Genomic DNA, 23,954 nt, shown 5'->3' with positions numbered 1-23,954 from the left:
CCAGTTAGTTTCTTAAACCCAATATAAATCATATATTTTTGTGTTCATAAAGCAAGTATACAATTTAGCCTTTGGTAACGGCAGACAACCGACTACTATCACATATTGTTGCGGATTCCTGGACAAATGGCAACAAGTTGCAACAACTGCCGGTGCTCGATTCTTCCCTTGTGTTGTGACCACCTTACTTGCCATTGAATGAATGCATTTGATTCTTGTCATGTGAAAGCAGCTTAATGCGTTAATTACTTTGTTACTTGGAAAAGTAATCAGAATTCTTTGTAACATGTTACCCCTGACAATGGTGGTATGTCTGTCTGTGTTTCAGTGGGAATGCATGTGGTTCCTGATCCTCACCTCCACCTTCCTGCTTCTCCTGGTCTGGTCCTATTTCTGGTGGGCTGTGCAGAATGACTACAGTGAGTTTAACTGGTGAGTCCAGCTCATTTCATCCAATATTGTGTACAAGAGGTGCTGGAGTCAGCAGTATAAGGGTCATTAATCCCTTGGGTGCGTGTCGTCAGGACAAAAGCAGTAAGCCTTGAAGTTGAGGAGAGCAGAGTTGGGGCAGGAAGAAAAGGAGGAAAAGGCAACCTGGGTTCCAGGGCTTTATTTTGTGACATTAGACAGAGGAAATGACAAGATCTGTAAAGTCTTTGAAGATAATGACACATATTTGTGGGAAATCTAATAATAATTAAGTCTAATTTTCTGCAGTGAATATGGAAGTGTTGTGCTGCGATTTAAGCCTTTGATCAATAGAAATGCGATGGGTCTGCTGGGAGCTCTCATTTTTTTATTAGGTCTTTAAATATCTTTAAATATATCCATATTTGTGTCTTCCTGAAATTCCATTTTCAGACTAGAAATTATATTATTTCTCATTATTTATTTATTTATTTATTTACCCCTTCCGTAGCACCCCCCCTTTTAATACAATCCTCTTGTTCATCAAGCTACTCTTGGGTACGTTATCACTGCATTTTATTAATTTCTGGGTTATCTTGGAAAAAAAAAAAAACAGCTTTATCTAATTAAGTAACAGAGGCTACAGTTACCTATTCAACCAATGCTTACTGTTTTCGACCAGTTGACACTCTATGCATGCATCTAACGCATCTGATATGCGGTAGATACTGCAATAATTGTTTCTCCTGACACATTTTCCTACTGAACGGAAGAAATATTCAGGGGAAACGATTCTTGTAGTATCTACTGCATATCTGACAGCAGCACAGTGGTTTGAGGCTCTTGGACCCTTGATAACTTAAAACCATTCAGCCAACAAATGTGTTCCATGCTGTATCATTTACAATTGAATCTAGTCCCACCTCCCAAGCTCCAGGAGCTTGTTTCACAGAAGCAATTTGCAAGGATTTTCACTCGCAGATCGTAGTATTTTATCAAAACCTGTTTCACAAAAAAATGTTGCTTGCAAATTGCAAATAAACCTATGACGACTACATACCTCTCGCAAAACCCATTTTTCATATAGGCTGCCAACGTGTAAAAACTTAATTCAGTTATCTGAGCCCAACACAGTAGTTAAATTTTGCTCTGCTTGGTCTCCCAAAAGTCTTTTGTGCAATTAGTAGTTTAAAGTTGGTAAAGTATAGGTTATGATATTAGTTGTACTAGGTAGACCTGGTTCAGATAAACCATGAAAATAAAATTTTCATTTTACAACGTAGCTAGATATGTTTTTAATCTGACTGCAAGATTCATTTTCCATCCTTTGAAATATCAGCGTCTAACACCCGTGGCCAGCCCACTTTGCTTACGAGCGTTAATGCTGTGCACAAATGCAAAAGTTTGATAGAAAACCAAAAGGAAGCAGGCGGATGAGAACGATGGCTGATTTACTGATTGCTTACATAAACACGCTTGCGATATGCATTTGAGGCGTGCAACTGCAATTTCAATGTGAAATGCTCCAAAAAGTGCAGGAGAAATCTGTCACATCTCACAGATCTCAGCTCGCATGTCACAACTTTTGTGAAACAAGCCCCAGTATGTTATGCATTCAAGGGCTATATTCACAATCCGGCATAATTTATAATAAGGAAAATAGATTGTTATCAAAATGTTATCCCTCTCAGTGTAAAAGAGAGAAGCTCTCAATAGCTATGTATATAATTATTGGAATTAACTATATACACTACCTGAGAACTTTATTATGAACACCTGTTCACCTACTTATTCATGCGATTGTCTAATCAGCCAGTCATGTGGCAGCAGTGCAGTGCATAAAATCATACAGATACGGGTCAATAACTTAGTGTTCACATCAACCACCAGAATGGGGAAAAATTGTGATCTCAGTGATCTTGACCGTGGCATGATTGTTGTTGCCAGATGGTGGTTTAAGTATTTCTGTAACTGCTGATCTCTCTTCACGCACAACAGTTTACCTCTGATGAGAGAGGTCAACGGAGAAAGGGCAGACTGGTCAAAGCTGACAGGAAGGTGACAGTAACGCAAATACCATGCATTACAGTGGACAGCGGTATGCAGAAGAGCATTTCTGAGCCATACTGGAGAATGACTTTGTAACTCCATTTTGACTGTGTTGAACGAAATGGACATTGACATTGCAAATTGCAGAGGCCAATGTAACAACAACACATCATATATGTCGGGGCAATACAAAGGACTACAAGCACGAATCAAGGAACAACATCCTCTTGTGCAATGGGTTCCTTGCGCAGCGTATACTTAAAATTTAGTTGGGGTTACCAGCGTGAACTGAGACAGATTCCTTTTTTTTCTTATATGCAGTCACTTTTTAACTTTTGCTCAGTCAACATTTTGTTGGCAGATTGTCACTGCAGGATTGCAGGCAAATGACAACGCACAAATCGAAACATTAAAAATATTGTCTGATACACGGTGGTGTGTACACGCACAAGCGTCAAAATCCCTTTATGGAAATGATGGAAATATACAGGACTCACTCAAGAAAATCGCTGATGACACGGATCGGAATGTGGGCACACGCAACGAAGCCATAGCGTTGCAGAACAAAATGGACGAGCTAGAAACAGCATTTGTCTGCAATCTATCGAGCACAATCTTGCAAAGATTTTAGTCTGTAAGCACTACACTCCAGGCCGTTGATCTGGATTTGTCTAACGCTGTGGAGTTGGTGGGCTCCCTAAAAGTGTTTGTAGCTGCTCTGCGTGCAGAGTGTGATCGTTTTCAGCAAAACAAATGACACCCAGAATTCAGCAACAATACAAGTCAGAGAAACACAGAGAGATTAACGCAAAAAACGACCAGACGAAGCCGATTGTGCATTATCAGGCTGACGCAAATTCTCTGTTGAAGTATTTAACGTGATAATAGACAAACTTATTGCGGAGCTTCAGCGCAGGTATGAGGTGTAAAATGAGGTGGACTACTTTGGATTTTTTAAAGCCAGCTTCACCAAATCTCCATACCAGAACTTTGTGGTGCAGCTGTTAAGAGTAAATACAGCACTGATTTAAATGACGATTTTGCTGATGAGCTGGTGCAATTCAACGAGTTCACAAAGCAGGAGTAAAACACATTATCAGCAGCGTCATTACTAAAACTTATAAGATGACGCAGTCTGCATCCTGTTTTTCCAAATGTTGAGATCGCTTTGCGGATTTTATTAACACTGCCAGTCACCAATGCTGGAGGGGAACGCTCATTTTCTAAATTGCCTCGAATCAAGAACAGATGGAGGTCAACCATGGAGCAAACAAGACTTAAAAATTTGACTCTAATGTCAATGGAGTGTGACTTGCTGTGACAGCTGGATTTCAGTGACATTATCGATGACTTCGCTGCCCAGAAAACCAGGAAGAGACCAATCTAGCTGACTAGCTAACATGGTAAGATAATTTTAAAATAGTAACGGGCTGATGATATTAATGGACGTTGTAATCAACTTTATGAGCTGGACTAGAGGTGTTAGGTTCGATTATAAAAAATGCACCAACAATTTAACTTAACGTACTAGGCTACTGTGGTAATACTGTGTGTTAATACCGACGAGTTGACAGCCTGCCCTATCCCGGGCGACACCGCGTCATTTTTGTGGAATATATTTGGATATGGGGCCTATGACAACCATGTAGCCCCGGGCCTCTGAGCATCTTCGTGCGGGCCTGCCTGTATCAGCCCTGTTAGAACTCTACTGCAGGTCATCCTGGGTCTCTCCTGCAGGTTTCTGTATAATGGATCTGGGGAGTGGAGTGATGGGACCATTCCCATACTCGCCACCACAGCTGCAGGCTTCACTTATGTGGCCTTCTTAATGGTGAGTCGCCATGTTCGACATTCAGCCCACCCCTTTGTGTTGTACAGGAACAGATAATACCAGAAATGTAGGCCGGTCTCAGCTGTTGTTTGTATTTAAAAATAATAGATCATTAGCTTTTGTTTTCTATAATTCATGTTGTCCCATGCTATATAAATGGATAATATGCACATTTGTGATGTAATGTATGCTTTCTGAACAAAGTAAAAATGTGGCTGAACATAGCAGTTTTAGTGCTTGGCTCTTTCACACCTGGCCTTTTTCTCTGTTTTCAGATGTTAGCACTTTGCCACATAGCTGTGGGACAGCAACTGAATCTATACTGGCTCCACAAGGTATTCCTCCATAGGCTCGTTCCATACCATCTGAAACACATTTAATTCTCCCAGAGCTGTAGCTCAAATAATGCTCCACACAAACTATGACACGCCCTTTTTTCCGTAAAATCTTAAGCACAAGATCTGCCACACACAAACTGTGTGTGTATGTGTGTATGTGTGCGTGTGTGTGTGTGTGTGTGTGTGTGTGTGTGTGTGTATGCGTGTGTCCCATTGCGGCATTCGGCTGACAGTAGAAACACTGAAGCACAATATTGTGATGTCTGAGCTAAATGCACAGTCTACAACTACCATTGTAAAAATGTAGTGGAGATTACAATGGCATGGAATCTAATCTGGATTGTGTGTGTGTACTTGTGTGCATGCCTCTGCAGATTGGAGTGATGGCAGCCATGTTGATGACTATCACAGGCATGATCTCCATTCATGAGTTGTGGGGAGGGGAATGGGACATCATTGTGATCTCTCTGCAGGTAAGAGCTCCTGCAGCCCCCACCCCTCTCTGCCTTCACTTGTCTTTCAAGTGTAAAGCAAGAACAGCAACTGTGGCATTTTTGTCAGAATGTCTCTCTTTGTGTTCAGGCCACAGGTCCCTTCCTGCACATAGGAGCCCTGGCTGCCATTACGGCTCTGGGCTGGTTAATGGCTGGTCAGGTCATCCGCGCCGAGAAAACAAGTAAGTTATTAGTTACCAGGCTAATTCGTGATCAAAACCACTTACTTGCAGAAAGCTATGAATTTTGAGAACAAACAGTACCATACCTACTGTATTTTGCATTACTGTATCTGAACAGTGTGGGTCAAATGTACATACTAATCACATTTTGCGAACGAGGCTGATCTTAAACGGTGCAGTTTAACCTCCCATTTTGTGACAAATTGCATAGATATTCCAGCTGTGGCAACAATGATTCCAGATGCAAGAGAGTGTAATTTTGCAAGGAACTTTACTATTTGCGAGATGGAACGGGAACGTTGTGTGGGAGGATTCGGAATCTTTTATTTCTCCCAGAAGCATAATTATTTGTTGGGCTGGGTTACTGTAGATTTTTATCTTTGTTTGGCACTCCAGTGTCTTTTCCCATTTCTTGTCTGTGATTGTTCTGCATGATAACTAATGAAAACACACAACCCTGTTTTTATTTTAGCAATGCAATTTGAGCATGCTTTGTTTCTAAAAATGTTCTGTTAAACGTAAAAAGCATGCTATTCCTGAGATGGACAAAAGCGATTAAAAGTGGCATATCATTGGATTTGCTCATATTTTTTTACTACCAGCAACACTGATTTTTTCTGAAAACTTCAAGCACTTGCTATTGTTGAGCACGTTTTTTCATTCATTTTCCACTGCTTCGCATGAATCGACCTTCGTTAATTACGTGAACTTCAGTACATTTGACGGAATATATAATCAGCCCCACTTAATATCATATAATATAATCGTAATAATATCTCCACCCTTTATTTGTGCTATCCACTTTTAAATGCATGTGCATGAAGGAAGCACACCTTGCCATGACTCACCTAGTTGACATGCATACTGCGGATCCAGCCCCGTGCGCCAGTTTGATACACGTTTCCTGGGATGTTTCTGGAATATCTGCCTGAAAATTTTGCTGCACTTAAATTTAAACTAAACCAAAACTATAGCCAAGATTGCAAAAGTTGCAAAAGCAGCCAGAGAGTGGAGTTCAAAACCTAATAGTTTTATCTATATAAGAGCGCAAATCACAGAAAAGTGCCATATGAGACATATTATATATGATACATACATATGAGCCTACAACAATCACATTGAGAATAGGACACTGTAAAAGGAAATGGTTATACATTATTTAAATTAATTTGCCACTCAGAAAATGTGTTTAATAGTTTAAATGTTTCAAATTTTTGTTAACAGTTAGCGACTAAACGGTCAGACGTCACACACCTATTTGTAAGATGTACAGTGTCTGTAGTATGTAGTTATACTGTACATGGTTGACAGGACTGGGGGATCTTATTCCTCTTTAGGGTTCCAGGTAGTCCTGCTTCTGTTCTACCTGAGTGTCCTCCTGGCTCTCTACCTAGCCCCCCTCACTATCACCTCCCCGTGCCTCATGGACCGGACCAGCCTAAAACAACGGCCTGATGTCATTGGCCATAGGGGAGCACCAATGGTGAGTCAGTTTTATAATTGACTTTTTAATAACTGCAGATGCAGATTTAAAGTTTATTTTTCCACAATGTTCTCACATGCTGCGTGCCGCACTGAATCTCATGTCGGAAATGCTGGAAGTAAGGGAGCACAAAGGAATGCTCCTGAGATGCCCAGTCTCTGTTCACATGTGGGCCATGCTGAACCAAGGCCTCCAGCTGTGACCGGTGTTGATGCTGCTTCTTGGTGTCTCTCATTCTAGCTGGCTCCGGAAAATACCATCATGTCCTTCAGCAAAGCTGTGCAGCAGAAGGTCAGCGGGTTGGAGGCCGACGTGACCATCAGGTGACTAATTGATAGACATCTGAGTCTCCATCAGGGGATCAGTCTTTCTATTTCTAAAATGTATTTTGCAATTGCACAGAAGATTCGCACAGGTTCTACTTTTATCCAAGTATGATTCTCAAAATGTAATGTACACTCACTGAGCACTTTATTAGGTAGATCTGTGCAGCAGCTTGTTAATGCAAATATTTAATCAGCCAATTATGTGACAGCAACTAAATGCATTAATGCAGACATCGTCAAGAGGTTCAGCTTTTTTTCAGACCAAATGTCGAATGAGAAGAAATGTGATCTTGTGTATTTGACCGTGGAATGATTGTTGAAGCCAGACAGGGTGATTTGAGTATCTCAGAAACTGCTGATCTCTTGGGATTTTCAGGCACAATAGTCTCTAGAGTTTGTGGAGAATGGTGCGAAAAGCAAAAAACATACAGTGAGCAGCAGGTCAGACTTAGGATGATAGGAAGGTGACAGTAATGCAAATAACCACACATTACAACAGTGGTATGCAGAAGAGCATCTCTGAACAAACAACACATCCAAGTGGATAGGCTACAGCAGCAGAAGACCAATAAGTCTAAATAAATAAGTCTAATAAATTACCTGCTCACTGGCTTCTGTTCAGAGGATACAGGCAAGAGGCAAGGGAACAGGGTCCATTCTGTTTGATGCCAGTCCACTAATTAACACTACGTTAATGCTACTAGGCCTATATAGACAAATAAATGCAACAGAACAATGCTATTTTATCACATCAAATGTTTTATTACTACGATCATAGAGCAATTCAGTTCAAATTCTCAAATAAATGTTAAATTTTTTATAAAACAAGACCTTGCATCACTGTGCTTATGATATTTACAAAAAATGTTTGTTTTTTTTAACAACAAAAAGAAGAAGTTGTTGAAACAGTGGTAGCAATTATTTCCTTGTGTTTAACAATGTGTCAAATAGCAGACTAACTCAAAATGATTCAATTTTATTCCATTCCTATTAACTTACAGTTAGCCTACTACATTTAACACTCTCTAAGATGACTTTCCAAATTTCCTTTTTTTTTTTTTTTTCATGAAGTGCAACCTCAAGAAGCATAAGGCATAAATTGAGCCGTCGCTCAATAAATTGAGAAGGGTCTTTTGGCTTCGACAGACGTGGGCTGTATTGTCGCAAGAGCAGAGTAGAGCTGGTTCTTGGATCAAAAAGGTTCTTTGAAATGATTTTGTGTCGGTCATTCCCATACTTTTCGTCTGGCTCATGCGATCATAATCAGCATGCTGCACATGTGCCTGAAGGCTCACAAGCAACTGCCATCTTCAGCAGCATAGCTCTGGAGGGCATATTAAACAGCTGATCTCCGGGATTTACCACAATGACCGTGTGGTGTAGATACTGTTCCCGGAACTCAGGGGACTTGAAGATTGTCCCGAGAACCTCGGAATCCCGCTTCCCAGTGAGCAACCCTACTGTAGTGTGCATGCAGGGTGAAGTACGCAATTTTATTTTTACAGGAATAGAACAGACTGAAAATGTACAGAAATGGTGTAAAGTAGCACTTACTTGTTCTCCCTGTACTGTAGCTACTTCAGTGTACTTATCAATGAGTAATGACTGTGGTGAGGCTGCTCCAGGCTGTGTAATGAGGATTAATGAGTGACACAGATTATCCCCATAATGCTAGGTGGGCGTGACTGCAGCGAGTCTGTGACCTTGCTGAGTGATTAATCTCAGCAGATACAAGTTCTGTGCGGCCTCAGTTAAGTGGGCTCCAATGTTATATAATTCTACAGCTGCAGTCTCAGTCTTCAATCCAACAGACTCTTCAAATTGTTAGATATGAACTTCAGTCTCACAGACACTTTACAGCTTTAGTGTCACAAACTCTTGGAAGCATCAGTCTCAGACTCTTTAGAGCTTCATTCTCACAGACTCTTTAGAGCTTCAGTCTCACAGACTCTATAGAGCTTCATTCTGACACTCTTTAGAGCTTCAGCCTCACAAACTCTTTACAGCTTCAGCTTGATTCTCTCTACAACTTCAGTCTCAGAGACTCTATAGAGCTTCAGTGCCACAGACTATTTCGAGCGTCATTCTCACAGACTGTTTAGAGCTTCAGTCTTACAGACTCTTTTAATTCTTCAGTCTCAAAGACTGTTGTAGCCATATAATTCTTTAATGGAAAAAGGGCTACAGGCACTTTTGACCACACTGCTGATACAGCCCTTTCCTGCCTCAGTCTGGATGGAGTGCCCTTCCTAATGCGGGACTATACACTGAGGAGGACCACGGACGTGGAGAAGGTCTTCCCCGCCAGGCAGTTCAACGATGCATCCCTGTTCAACTGGACTGAACTGCGCTCCCTCAACGCAGGACAGTGGTTTTTAAAGGTGCCACAGCTTTAACTAGTTCAGACCCTACTAATTATGTATTATTGTATTATAGTCACTGCACTCTGCATCTAAAACGGCTGACTCCTTTATGTGCTGCAACCTTATTGAGAGTGGGTGTGTGTACCCCAGTGGTACAAAAAACATCACTCTGACACAGAGGTGATGGTATTTTGCTCATGTTATTGGTGGACAGACCACCATAAAATGACCTTTTGACTGAAATGTTCCTGTGCATTTAGATCCTTATTTTACTTTCACATAAGGAACATACAGGTGACTTATAGTGTTTGGTATGATGACATGTGTAAAATGAACAGTACTACACTAGTAAGTTTTTTAATGTTTCTGTTTCAGAATTGATGACATTATTACTAGTTCTGGTCATCAATACTAACTAAGGCAGCTGGGGTCCTATAACTGTGGGGCGACATGGCTCAGGCAGTAAGAACAGTCATCTGGCAGTCGGAGGGTTGCCGGTTCGATCCCCCGCCCGGGCTGTGTTGAAGTGTCCCTGAGCAAGACACCTAACCCCCAAATGCTCCTGACGAGCTGGTCAGCTCCTTGCATGGCAGCCAATCGCCGTCGGTGTGTGAGTGTGTGTATAAGTGGGTGAATGAGAACCGTCAATTGTACAGCGCTTTGGATAAAGGCGCTATATAAATGCCAAAAAACTAAAAAACTGGAACTTCTTTGTCCTCTACCACCCAAGGATGACCCCTACTGGACGGTCCAGTCTATGTCCCAGAGGGATCAGAACCGGGCCAGGAACCAGACAGTATGCAGCCTGCAGGAGCTGCTTCGGGTGGCAATTCGTTCTAACCGCTCGGTCATCTTTAACCTGCGCAGACCACCACCCGAACACCCTCGCTATAACAGCTGGATCAATGACACCCTGCAGGCATTCCACCGATCCGGAATACCCCAGGAGCAGGTGAGGGCAGAGACCGAAATCTTATTCCTGCTCTACTCAATATTGCAGGAGTTTGGTGCCGTGGTGGTGCAGCAGTTAAGGCATTGGTTTGGTTTGTCGCAGCTGCCCACCGTTCGCACCCCAGGTCTGCCAGACCCGAGTATAGCTGGAGCACGAGGGAGTGGCAAAATTGGGGCACCGCTCCGAGGGTGGGGGGGGGGGTGTACTCTGTGGGGAGAATTGCCACATACAAGGGTCCCTGATTGCCTCAGAATCATGGTCTGGGGCTAGAGACGGCACAGCTTAAAAAAGGCATGTCATTCCCATTCCAGCCACCGGGAAGCAGGGTTGTCACAGTGTTTCCTCAGCACTACATGGCATTTGACAGAAACATCAAGAGCGTCTGTTTCCGTTGGTTATACACGGGGCTGGCTGCCCCTTAAGCTACACCCCGGTGAAGCAAGGCTCAGCATGTCGCTCTACCCTGCAGGTGATGTGGACCCCTGACTGGGGGCGGGTTATGGTGGAGCAGGAGGCACCAGGGTTCCGGCAGATCTCTGGGGTCAAGCTGTCTGTGGAAGTCATTCGGGACAGGGGCCTCATGGGACTGCACCTGCACTACAGCCAGACCAGTGCTGCAGAAATCCGGTACGCCCACAGCCTGTCTTCTGGTCTCAGACCAGCACCCATTCCAGGCCTGACTCGTGTGAGCGTTTGCATCAAATAAGCGCAGGACTGTCAGTTTGTGTGCCGAGACTAGATGCTTTTAGTAGACACCCGGTGGAGACAAAAGAAACAATATTTAACGTCAGGATTTTTTTTATCATTGGAAACTTACCTTTTGCTGCCATAAGACTGACGTCACAGATTTCTGCAGTCCTTCATCTGTGATGACTGTATGTTCAGTTTGGCCAACTTTTTATTTTGTGGTGACCATCCTGATAGATTAGTTGGGGAAACATTGCTTTCTACATGCATACAGTGGGCTCCAGAATTATTGGCACTCCTGACTGGTGAAATAAACATTAATAAAGTCCTGTATTTTTCACACGTTCAGCATTTTGAGTTTATCTCAGTAATTATATTGTTTATTTTTGTGCATTGCCAGTGAGGGGTGCCAGTAGTTATGGGGCCCACTGTAGATAGCCTAAATACATTACAGCATTATATTTTGCTCTATGGAGTAGACACCTAAGCTCTCATCTATTACCGGTGGTTTGATTGACTAGTGCTGAAGAAATTCACTTTCTGAAAACCAATGAAAAGTTTGCGATGGCCAGACTTGCGCAAGGAGTGCTGCCTCCCGAATAGGAACAGAGCAAGGTGATGCGTGAAATGACGCAGCGCTCAAGGCTGGTGTGAGTTTCACGACTGAATATAGGAACTCTGAACACTGGTATAAACCTGTTACAATTGGTTAGTTTCAGAGTAATAATTGTTACACTACTGAGTGTAACAAATATTTCTCAAAGTGGGTGCCGTGATAACAGTCCAGGGATGTCGCGAAATAATTTGATCATAGTTGGAATTGAGCTATTTTAAGTAGGCCTATAAATTATGTTATCAGTTTAAACGTCAAGTTCAAAATTGTTTTCAGTCATTCGTAGCAGAAACGGATATTCCTTCACGCACATAATTTTGGCACAAAGAAAACACTGTACATGCATTTTTTTTCTTGTGCTAAAATGTATACACTACCGCATTTATTCTGAAGCGCGCTTTTATAACATTAACTGTCAGCAGATGTCGTAGGCTAGCTTGATGAGAAAAATAAAGTATGGCTAGATTTTTTAAGAGAACAAATAACGTGACACCCATTCAGCAACTGACATCGGAGGCCGTGTCCGACCAGCCAGGAGAAGCAAAACGGCCAAAACTAAGGTTTTACAAAGATTGCTACCTTGCAGCTGATCGCTAACGTGAGGTACGTGGATGAAGATAGTATTGCAGAGAACTTTTTATTTTGTAAAGCTTTGTGCCATGCTACGGGTGACGAGATATTCAGGGTCACAGACGACTACTACAGGGAATATAGTCTTACCTGGGATATGTGTGTAGGTATTTGCACCGACGGTGCTGCTGCTATGACCGGACGGATCAAAGGCTTTGTAACAAAAGCTAAACAGAGAAATCCCACCATGGTCGTAACCCATTGCATGCTGCATCAAGAGGCGCTTATGGCAAAAACTATGCCTCCCGATCTCACTGATGTTTTGGATCAAGCCATAAAAATAGTGAATTACATAAAGTCCTGCCCACTCAAGACGCGCTTATTCAGCACGCTCTGCAGTGAAATGGGAACGGAGCACCAGGGCCTTTTACTGCACAAAGGTCAGGGGGAGAACGTTGATCTGACTTTATGAACTAAGAGAAGAGCTACTGGCATTTTCGAATGAGCATGACATTCCTTTTAAAGGACAGATAAATGATAACTCATCGTGGCTGAAACTTGCTTACTTAGCTGACATTTTTGGCCACATGAATGAGCTAAATATGAATGCAGGGAAGGAAAGAAAATATCCTGACAGCAACAGACAAAATCAATGGCTTCAGAACAAAACTTGGCCAGTGGCAACAAAGAGTGGCCCAAAAAAGCATTGACATGTTTCCATTGACAGCTAAAAAAGCCACAGAGAAGACAGCAGATTTTTTAAACTCTGTATCTGCACACCTGGCTAACCTGGAGAAAAGGTTTGAGACCTATTTCCCACGCACAAATGAAGAATTTGACTGGGTTCGAGATCCATTCCACTCTCTGGCCACAGAGTCAGCGTCAAGGTGCTTGACTACAATGAGTCAAGATGAGCTTGCAGAGCTAAAAATGGACTGCACACTTGGATTGCAACACAGTGAATTGTCTTTGGACACATTTTGGATTAAAGTGGGGCAGGAGTATCCCTCAATTTCAGAAAGTGCTCTCAATGTCTTGATTCAATTCCCCACCTCCTACCTCTGTGAACTGGCATTCTCCTCTCTCACATACCTCAAGAATAAACTGAGGCAAAGGCTGTCAGTAGAACAGGACCTGCGCCTGGCACTGTCGACAATCCCCCCTCGTTTTAAGAGACTTTGTAGTCAGAGGCAGGCACTTGTGTCCCATTAAATTGACCAGTTGGCTGTGTGGACACCAGACATTGTAAAAGCTCTTTGTAGCCCAACATCTTTTGTTGAAGGCCTAAACTTGTTATTTTCTGTTCATTTTAAGGCTGGCCTACCTAGTTTCGCAAAAGTGCTTATAATTGCTCATGTAATGTGTTTACATTTGAGAAAATATACAAATATGTTATAAATGTTACATAAGAAATCTGTAAAGTATCTGTTTTACTGAATTAAAAAAAGGTATAATAATTTGGTGGTAACCATCATCATCATCTAATATTAATAAAAATATGAATATAATAATAATGAAAATAGTTATAATGGGGCCTATCATACATTATGCTTAATGCAAAAGTGTTAAACAATACCAGAAATAAGCTCCCGAGAGTAAAAAGTAATCAGTATCTTAGGGGTGCCGTGAATGAAAAAACTATGTGTAGGGGTGCCCTGAGTCCAAAAGGTTTGAGAACCACTGGTGTAAAAGTTACTGCCACAGCGGTCAGCTAATAACTTTAGTCAGCAATTATTCAAAATTCTTCCCATTGTGTGTGTTTGTTCATGCATGTGTGTTTGTACATTGTGTGTTTGTGCATTCGTGTGTGTAACAGGGATCTCCTGGTAAACAACATGAACCTCAGTCTGTACACTGTGAATGAGCCATGGCTCTACTCCCTGCTGTGGTGCAGCGGTGTGCCCGCCGTCTCCTCCGACGCCCCTCAGATCCTTAAAAAGGTGCCTAACCCCATATGGCTCATGGTAAGCCCCCCCAGAACACCACCTGGCACACCACAGTGCAGCCCTTCCCTGTGACACACAAGCTTTTTCCAGCACTGCTTTAACAACTGCATCAGTAAAGCGAGTCCACCTGCAGTTAACTCCCTGGGAAACTCATTGTCTGTACATGCCATGATGCCTATGGAGAATGTTTTCTTCATGCATGCTTTCTACCTCTGTGAGAATGGCATTTTAGAATGGTAGTTCAGGCCAGCTCCTGACATAAGACAGACAGTCGGATTTGCAGTACTTTAAAATGCACGTTGTACCTCCAACTGGTAGAGTGCTACAATCACTCTCTTTTTGTCTCAGAGTCCACAGGAATACTGCTTGGTCTGGATAACTTCGGATCTTGTGTCCTTCGCTATTATAATAGGAGTATTTGCATTCCAAAAGTAAGTAGCATTTTCGCTGTTTATTTGCCCTATTCACAGCCATTTATTTTGATATGTTTGCTCTTAAGTGTATGTTTTATGTCAGAACATTGAGTAGGAATGCATTATTTGCTGACATTCACACTCATTAAAGCTCATTTGTGGTGAAGCTACTGTTTATTTAGGATAAACTAGCCGTTTCAATGCTCAATCAAAGCTGAAAGTTTGACTGAAGGGCGGTCAGTTGACTGTCCCCCTGTCTGAACAGTCCCCAACATTTAAAAGGGCATGGTGGGCCCTACAGATGTAAGTCCACAGGTTGTGTCAGACTAAGCTGAAGCTATCTTCCATGTGTTACAGTACCCATTCATAACCACATTGAGAGCCTTAATAACATTCATATCTTTGAAAGTAATTGAAATGAAGTGACTGCACAACACGCATTGCATTACATTACATTATCGGCATTTGGTAGACGCTCTTATCCAGAGCGACGTTCAGTTGATTAGACTAAGCAGGAGACAATCCTCCCCTGGAGCAATGCAGGGTTAAGGGCCTTGCTCAAGGGCCCAATGGCTGTGCGGATCTTATTGTGGCTACACCGGGACTAGAACCCGACCTTGTGTGTCCCAGTCATTTACCCTTGACCACTACGCTACAGGCCGGCCCATTACATTACATTGCATTACATTACATTACTCACATGTAGCTGACGATCTTATTCAGATCTATTTCCACAACTATTACATTTAAAATGTGGTGTCTTGCATTCTGCGGAGCCTTCACCCCTTAAGTCTCACGAACTCAGAGAAACATTGATAGAAGGTCCATTGTTTACTTACTCCAAAATTTCTCTGGAGGAATTATCATTGTCTGTAGACAGACATAGAAATGCATTTTGTATAGATTTTTTTGAACACAATGAGCCCAAGTACAACTGTCTTTTACTATTTGTAATTTAGTTACAGAGAAAATGTGTGTAAGAAAATTCAGTATAACTTTAGCTAATCAAAGAACAGACTACGGGCATGTTATTGAAGTGACAACTAAAATGCATTTTAGGTAATGACATTATGTTTCCAACGGTGTATAATTTCTTATGCTTGCATGAAACAAAACATCATTTTTTCAGCTGCATAACTGTAGCATTTTCAATATGTCTGTTGTGCTTCAGCAAAAACAGTTCTTGAGATTTATGCCAAAAAAGGTTGACGTTTTACAACAAACCATTTATTTTGTGATGCCTATGTCTAAATGGACTTCCTCTGGAGAAGGAATCTCTCATCTGAGAGAATGTTTCTGTGGAAGACAGTGAAAACACTGTTGACAACACAATTTTGTCAACATTTCTGTATTTTTAATTTCCTTTTTTTGATTGGTCCTATGTAATATTCTAATATTTTGAGATACTGGATTTTTGATTTTCATGAGCTGTAAGCAGTAAACATCAAACATCAACTGCCTTTTCCACAATATTATAATTTTTTTTAGATGCACCTATATGTAGTCTACGGGCCAAAAGGCAGCTGGGTCTGGCGGCATTAAAATAATAGTTCCGACTTTATGGATGAGGAATTTGTCTCTCTTTGTCTTAATAAATTACAAAGTTCAAATCTTGTGCCTTGATGAAGTTCATTAGAATTATTTATTGTTTTGTAACAGGGTAGTGTTAAATTGCCATCTTGCGGCTTTATTAACTATGACTGCAAGCAAGATTTTGCTAGAAACGGCTGAATGATCCAAAATAACAGTTGGCCAGATCTCTGTGCTATGCACCCCCAAAAGTAAGGATTTGGATATGAGAATATAATCAATCCTGGAATATGTCTTCTATCTTGGGGAGTAATAAGTGAATTATTTTGTCTTGGGGCTAAAAATATGGACTATGTCTAATAAACTAATTCTTTTAGGTGCACCTGTACATTGAATATTTGGGGTTGAGATAAAAAGATGAACAGAATTTCAGCTTTTATTTCCTGATATTTACACCTAGATGTGTGCTAACTACTTAGAACATAGCACATTTGGTATCAGACCACCCAATCTGTTGGTGAGAAAAAGTATTGGAACAGAGAGTATTTCAGTAAATTAAAATTAAATTAAATACACTTAATATTTGGTAGCATATCCCTAACTTCATCAAGCCTGCGACCCATTGACATCACCAAACTATTTAAATCTATTTAACTATTTAAATCTAAACTTCTTCTGTGATGCTTTTCCAGGCTTTTTTCTGCAGCCTCTTTCAGTTGTTTGTTTAGGGGGGTTTTCCCTTCAATCTTCTCTTCAGGAGGTGAAATGCATGCTGAATTGGGTTAAGGTCTGGTGATTCACTTGGCCAGTTTTCAGGATATTCCTAGTTTTTGTATGAGCTATCCCCAATGCTTGTGCAATGGCTCTCCCCCTCTTTTCTTGGCTTCAAAATGGCTTGCTTTTCTCCCAAAGACAGCTCTCTGGTCTTCATGTTGGTTTATCTAAATGCAGTCTTCCAAGGCTAAAACCAAGAGTACACATTCAGAACTATTTATTGTTTAACTAATCAATCTAACAGGACACATGTGGGCGACAAAAAACACCTGCCAGTCACATGTTCAAATACTTTTGCTCACCTAGGAATTGGGTGTTCTGATATAAAGGGTGATAAGATTTATGTTAAAAAATACCAGGAAATAAAATCTGAAATTCAGATCTGTCATCTCATGTACATCTTTTGACCTCAAACTCAATTGTCATCAGTGTATAGCAAAAACAAAGGAATTGACCTTGCTGTTCCAATACTTTTGGAGGGGACTGTATGTTACCGATATTCAACAAATGATAAATGTCTTCTTTTTTAAGCTTTTTGTAAGGTTTTGAAAAAATGGCCAAAAGGGGTAGGCTGCCAAACATCATGCCAGCTTTTCCTTACATCCTCTACTGTTTGTTTTATTATAACCTACCTAAAGAGACTGAAATACAGCAAATGTTTTTGCTCTGTCACTATTTCCTTAGTAAATCTGGCCCTCAGTGTGTATTATAATGCTTGTGAGAAGAGTTCCCCTGGTGTCCAGAAGGTGTGGGCATGCCTCTCTTACCATACAAAGTGAACCATTGTACATTCTCTCTCTCACCTCTCTGCCTTGTTCTCTCTCTTGCTCTCGCTCTCTCTCTGCCTCGTGTGCATGCTCTTCTTCTGTGCTATAACTGGCACCTTCCAGCTATCACGTGATCAGGTAACCAGAACTCCTCTCCTGACCCATTATGCTTTTCTTCTAAGCTGCTCCACTGTTCCTCCTGTTCCATCCTTTGTTTGTTTCTCTCTCTCCGCCTTTTCGGTATCTCTGCCTCTTTCTGTTTAGTGTATTGCTTTGTTGATTTGGAAACTCTGTGTGGCGTTCAGCAGCCATCCAGCTGTCCTTATCTGTCTGACCCCTTAAATTCTTTTCACTTCACTTATAATCCTCTCTTCTGCTCTCTCTTTTCACTCTGTGGACACTTGCCTTACGCTGCCTGCTTTTGATTTTAAAAAGTAACGATTACCCATGAGAGCTGTAATGCTTTATGTTACTCCCGTTATTTACGTAGTACTTATAAGGTAACTATTTTGATTTCACAGGTAAGTACCATGAAATGGGCTGTAAAACATATTTACCCAATAATTACACAAGTAGATGTGTATTTTCCCAGTAAATACTAGGTTATTAACAGGGTATAAAGCACTACCTTGTAATAATCCCACATGATTGATGCCTGGTCACTGTTTTTTATTTTTTGCCTACTTGACCCGCAAAAATTTTGAGTGAACAAATTGAGGCTTATGTGTATATGGCCACTATTCAACTACAAAAAAACCAAATTCACTCCAAATTCCAATAGCATTCAATTCACAGCCATCAGCAGTGAGAGCTGAGTCGTGAGATAGCACAGCGTTGATATAATATTTGATATTAAACAATAGGGAGAGTAACTGTTAATATACTTAAGTGAGAATGATGAAGGGACATGCTAATGACTCGATGACTTGTTTTCCTGTGCATTGTTCACATTTTATCAGCAGTGGCAGCAATGGCAATGCCACTATTATAAGAACAAAAACAAATGAACACAGGTAGCCTACTAATAAACTATTTTCCTATTCATCCTACCAAAGCAGGATGAATGATATGCAGTAAAAGTAACGTCTATATTCCAGTTGGTCCACTGCGCAAATCCAGAACTCTGTGCCACACTTTGGCCATTGTTTTACATCAATTCACACACAGAACAAGCTTTACCATATGACAGATTGTTTTATTTTAATGTCATGCAGGAACAAATACTTTGCATTGCCTTTTATTTGATGGTTTACTATTTACCATCTGTGGGTGCTGCCATTGTTGTATGACGTCAACTGCTTCTCGTGAAGTCGTGGTAGATGGATTTGCCCTGAGTTCACAAGAAGGAATTCTGCAATAAGAAACAAATTATTTGAGTGATGTTCTATTGCACATTTCCTAGTAGGAGGTTGGAAAAACCTGAAACGCAGTATAAGCAGACTTCGGCTTGCAGAAATGAACGGGGATGAGCACCAAACTGCATGATGCACATGAGGCTTATTTGTTTGAGCTACATATTCGGAATTATCATTGTCATTTAAGTAGTTGATTCCTACTCTGCAGACAATTGTATGTGAATCAGATGCAAGGATTCATAATGTTACATGCATGGCTACTACTGAGACAATATCAGCTTGGAATCGCAAGAGTTGCACTGTATGATGGAGAACATTTGTTTAATATTGAATATCATAGTTGCATAAATACTAAGCAGTTCGCTGTTGATTCCTATTCTACAGACAAGGGTATGAATGCAGTGAATATACTTGTATCAGGCGCATTATATTGGCAATATGCATTGTGCTGTATGTACTAGCATTAATAAACTTGGGGAACAAAAGTCTGTTGTCCTTCAATGAATGTAACTTAGGCCACGAAAGCAGCTTAAACAGTGAAACGGTCGAATAATGAAGCTGAGTTCTGAATTTAGCTCTGCCATTTAGTCATCACAGTGTGATTTTGATGACGTCCCCTCCCATTAATTTGTTTCTGCTTAAGACACTGTTGTCCCAGCAACAAGCCCGTCTATTTTCCACCAGGGTTGGAGACTGAAATTGCACCGCTTACAAAGAAATCCAGGTTTAAAACTTGTTATCTGAGTTGTGTATAAATAGAAACAAAACATAACCATGATTCAAATGTCTTTTTCCCTCTGGAGAGTATTTTGGTACTTCGGAAAGCGACTTTTCAGCTCATTCAGGATAATGCATGCTTCTCATGCTGAAAAAGGGCACTGCTGCCCCCTACTGTCAGAACCTGCAAGTACTTCAGACTGCTGTGGATTAGTGCGCTAACATATGTCACGGAACAACAAGTAATTACTGTGGGGGAAAAAAAAAACAAAAACATCTCCCGCTGCCTGGCAGATCTCCCGAGGCAGAAGCGCCAATGAAACACTAAACCACTGTATGACATACTCTCAAAAACTGCAAACCCGCATTTTTGTCTTCTCGGTTAGCTCAATTACAGGCAAGATCAATTGAGCACTGAACAGTATTTGACGTAGTTGTCGTATCCTAAAGAGCACTAATCCCTAAGGCAGGCAGTCGACTGGGAGATGAGTGTCCGCCATAGCACCCGAGCACTAATCCCTAAGGCAGGCAGTAGACTGGGAGATGAGTGTCCACGTTGCTCACTGTCCCCCCCCCCCCCCCCCCCCCCCCCCGCGGCAGGTGGAGGCTGAGCGGCATTCGCAGCTACAACCCTGAGCAGATCATGCTCAGTGCCGCCGCTGTCCGCAGCTCCCACCGTGACGTCAGCCTCATGAAGGAGAAGCTCATCTTCTCAGGTAAAGCCAGAAGATGTGTGTTCCGTCCTGCGTGTACCATCCTCCACTGCCTGCCAACGCTCACACGTGCTTCCTCCGTCTCCCGTGTCCTCACCTCTCCCTCCGTTCCCCCGACTTATTCCTCCCGTCTCCCCCAGTACCCTTCCGCTGCAACACGTCACTCCACAGCCTCTAACAACACCTTTCAGAAATAGCAAAAGTAAACTTGTATTGGTTCATCTTCAGAGAGAAAACCTAGCAGCCTTTTCAATGAGATGCTTATTGCCTCTTATCTGCTCTCTCTGCAATATTCACTTTGGTTAGAGTAAGGCAAATGAGCTTTGATGGCTTGCTAATGAGAATGAAGGAATGAATGAAGGGAGCAGGGGAGAAAGAAAGATAAATATGACCATGTCACTCTTCTGTGATGTGTCCTGTGAGCTCGATGACAGTTCATTTGATAAGGGTGCTATATGAAGTCAGATGAGATTTATGTGTTGATGGATTGATTCTCTTGTGCTGTCCTGGTAGAAATAAACAATGGCACCAGCAGCGCAGAGGAGCTGTCACTGTATGCAGAGAATGGATACGACGGCTACACCAATGAAGGGATCGCCCACTGACATTGGAACAGGCGTTGTTTCTCTTGTCTTTTTACCCATAAAAGAAAGAGATCTAGCTTTGTCAAAGAGATTATTTTTTCTTCATTTCAGCGATGTCTTTGTTTTGTTTTGCTGTTTTGTTTTGTTTTCACAACTGTTTTCAAGGATACAGTCGAAACACCAATGGGATTATAGTTTCTGAACTACTACTGACTGAAGTCCGATACTGAACTGGTTGTGTACAGTCATTCAAAATGGCTCTGATTTCTCTTGTGTTTTGCATGACAGATAACATTTCTGGCTTTGCTCCACAAGAATAATTTCCAACAATGCTCACAAAGCATTGAGGGGAATTTTTTTTTTTAGGGGCCTGTTTCAGATGGCAGCCATTTTCTACTCCTGCCTGAATCTTCTGTGTATTAAGGCCAGGCAATACATATTTCTCCAATTCATTTTCTTCAGCATCCTCATTGAGTAATGAATCCAGAGGGAGTCTGCTGTAACTTTGATGCAGCACTTAAGGAAACAGATTTCCTTCCAGCCTTGTCTTGTTAAAACAGATCTGACATGTTTGCAGTATGAATCAAACATCAAATAATACACACTGAATGCTTGTAATATTATATACTGCATTATTACATTTTAAAAAACATGCATATGGGGAAACTATATCAATGAGTGAAATCTGCTGTTGGGCTGTTCATTTAGTTAAGCTATTGTAGTGCGTGCCCCAGAGAGTCACCAATGGAAGATAAAGGATTCAGTGAGCTGGGATTACAGCGTTTAACTGCTCACTAGTGGCCCCTGCTGGTCGATCAATCACCAGCCATCTGCTGAACCATGCATGAAATGTCCATCTACGACTCATGTCTCTGCAAGCCTGATGTGTGGACTGCATTGTGATGAGAGCTGACAGGGCTGTCTGGGTTCTGCCCACTGAACGGAGCAGGTTTTAACATTTGGAACTGGGCATTCCAAATTGGGAGGAAATGGGATAAATCTTGTTTAAATGGAACTTAATATATAATTAAGGATACAGTGCACCGTGCTTGACTTTCCGGTGACTGTATGAAAGGGTTTAGAACACTACAAACCTAAACAGTGTTTATCTCGCTTGGGTAAAGAACTACCATTCCGTTAACCTGGTGAAATATGTGTGCTTTCTAATAATGTGTAGTGGTATGTGAAATGAAACCATTGGACCTCCCTTTCTGTGCTATGCTACATGGTATGGTGCTTATTACTGTACATTATGGCCATAGAATGTGCAGAGGACATTGTGTTATATCGGAGATGTAATTTAATTGCAAGCAGTAATGTTGTTATAGTCTTTTGGTATTAATTCTGTGTGCATCATCCACAGGGAAATTCACTGCACTTGATTAACATTGATTTAAAAAAACGTCCATTACATATTTTGTGCTTATGTCATATGTCATGAAACATGACATTAAATTAGTGCTTTTTAAAATTGTAGATGTGATACATATGGACAGTGTTAATGTGTCCAATTGTTAAGATCGCTGTACTGATTGAATTAAGGGTATGTTTTTCAGTATGGCATACACATGGAAAAAACAATGGAGAAACTGAATTGCACACAAGTTTATTGTTATCTTTGGATATTGGTTTGCCCCAATCAGTCGACTACCTGGTGCTGCCTTAATTTACCAATATCCAGATAAAAAAATATATATATATATTTTGTGAGCTAGAAGTAGGAGTTTGAAGTAGATGTCACAAAAAACATGCTGCCATTCATTAAATTCATTTGAAAAGTGTAAAGCAAATTCAATTTAATTATTTGAACATTCAGCTATACATTAACTTGATTTACAAAATATGCTTGTGAGAATGGTATTGTTTTGTTTGTGGAGATAATTATTCAGTGTAAAACTGCCCATAGAATGCCTGGCCATCTTTAATAATTCAATCCAGGTTCTTGTGTAAACTTTTCCAAGAGCAAATGAGGTAACCAGGAAGGTCACTATGACGTTCTTTCTCTTTTAAAACCAACTACTTTTCAGGCTGCTACACTGCCCATATAAACTACTGTCTCCTCCCACAAGCTTCTTTTCACTGTGTGTTGCTAGATGGCAGTTTTACCAGTTAGTATTGCAATGCCTCCTTTCATATTCCGAGTTAAAGGTGTCAATTAAATTAAATTTAACTGCTCCACATGAGACCCAGGGGAGAGTGCGTTTCCATAGCATCTTTAATCATGGCTACAGAGAGAACCTTTTATACAAAGTAGCATATCTTTTCTGTTGAATGTGGTTGTATGCCTCATACAACCTTTGTAATGAATCACTGAATCTTCTTAGAACTCTGAAAATGTGCAAAGATATATAATACATATGTATACTGTATTCTGGTTGGGACAGATTTTAGTGTGTCCAAGATGTGCTGGAAACATCTTCAGTGTATGAACTGAGCAAATGTTATTTTACCACTGCTGCTTTTGTCTGTTTCTTGTTTTTTTTTATTCATTTTTGTTACATTGTATTTTTAATTCTGTAAATGAATATTCTTATTGAATTATCAGCTTCAGATCCTTGGCAAGACCAGTCAACCAATTGCAAGCTGTCACTAAAGAGAGATGTCCTTGGCTGCCTTTTGAACATTCATAAATTCAAAATTCACTGAAGTGGGGCTGATTTCTATGTTCTAATTTCATTTAGATACATTGCAATGCTAATTTATTTTACTCCCTCTATCCCCACCCCAAATAAAAAATAAAAAAAACCACTCCTTTTCAGATTTGAGTATCATTTTTGGTGCAAGTTACTGATTAACCAGTATGTATTTCCTTTGTACAAGTGCATTACTATGGATATAACCATATTTCTACAGTATTAG

General features: G+C 41.0%; 1 protein-coding gene across 5 annotated transcripts in view; it reads left to right on the top strand.

The window, feature by feature from the left end:
• Positions 1-23,843, top strand: part of gdpd5a (glycerophosphodiester phosphodiesterase domain containing 5a) — a 61,547-nt gene extending 37,704 nt beyond the window's left edge. Inside the window, exons 1-15 of one of the 5 annotated variants that reach the window (XM_061250215.1) lie at positions 331-432; positions 3,706-3,860; positions 4,195-4,288; positions 4,564-4,623; positions 5,001-5,099; positions 5,209-5,302; positions 6,640-6,785; positions 7,026-7,108; positions 9,342-9,492; positions 10,205-10,426; positions 10,896-11,053; positions 14,113-14,260; positions 14,591-14,673; positions 20,399-20,514; positions 21,025-23,843. In XM_061250215.1, coding sequence (XP_061106199.1) covers positions 4,286-4,288; positions 4,564-4,623; positions 5,001-5,099; positions 5,209-5,302; positions 6,640-6,785; positions 7,026-7,108; positions 9,342-9,492; positions 10,205-10,426; positions 10,896-11,053; positions 14,113-14,260; positions 14,591-14,673; positions 20,399-20,514; positions 21,025-21,116 — 1,455 coding nt within the window. In that variant the 5' untranslated portion in view covers positions 331-432; positions 3,706-3,860; positions 4,195-4,285 and the 3' untranslated portion in view covers positions 21,117-23,843. Of the gene's footprint in view, positions 1-328; positions 433-2,534; positions 3,861-4,194; positions 4,289-4,563; positions 4,624-5,000; positions 5,100-5,208; positions 5,303-6,639; positions 6,786-7,025; positions 7,109-9,341; positions 9,493-10,204; positions 10,427-10,895; positions 11,054-14,112; positions 14,261-14,590; positions 14,674-20,398; positions 20,515-21,024 lie in introns of those variants that run through there. The other 4 variants (XM_061250213.1, XM_061250212.1, XM_061250211.1 and 1 more) reach the window with 4 other exon arrangements.
• Positions 23,844-23,954: the final 111 nt, after the last annotated feature.

This window comes from Conger conger, chromosome 7 (genome assembly GCF_963514075.1).
Source record: "Conger conger chromosome 7, fConCon1.1, whole genome shotgun sequence".
NCBI classification, from domain to species: domain Eukaryota; kingdom Metazoa; phylum Chordata; class Actinopteri; order Anguilliformes; family Congridae; genus Conger; species Conger conger.
The sequence above is the reverse complement of the archived record's forward strand: the minus strand, read 5'-3'. Positions and strand labels throughout refer to the sequence as shown.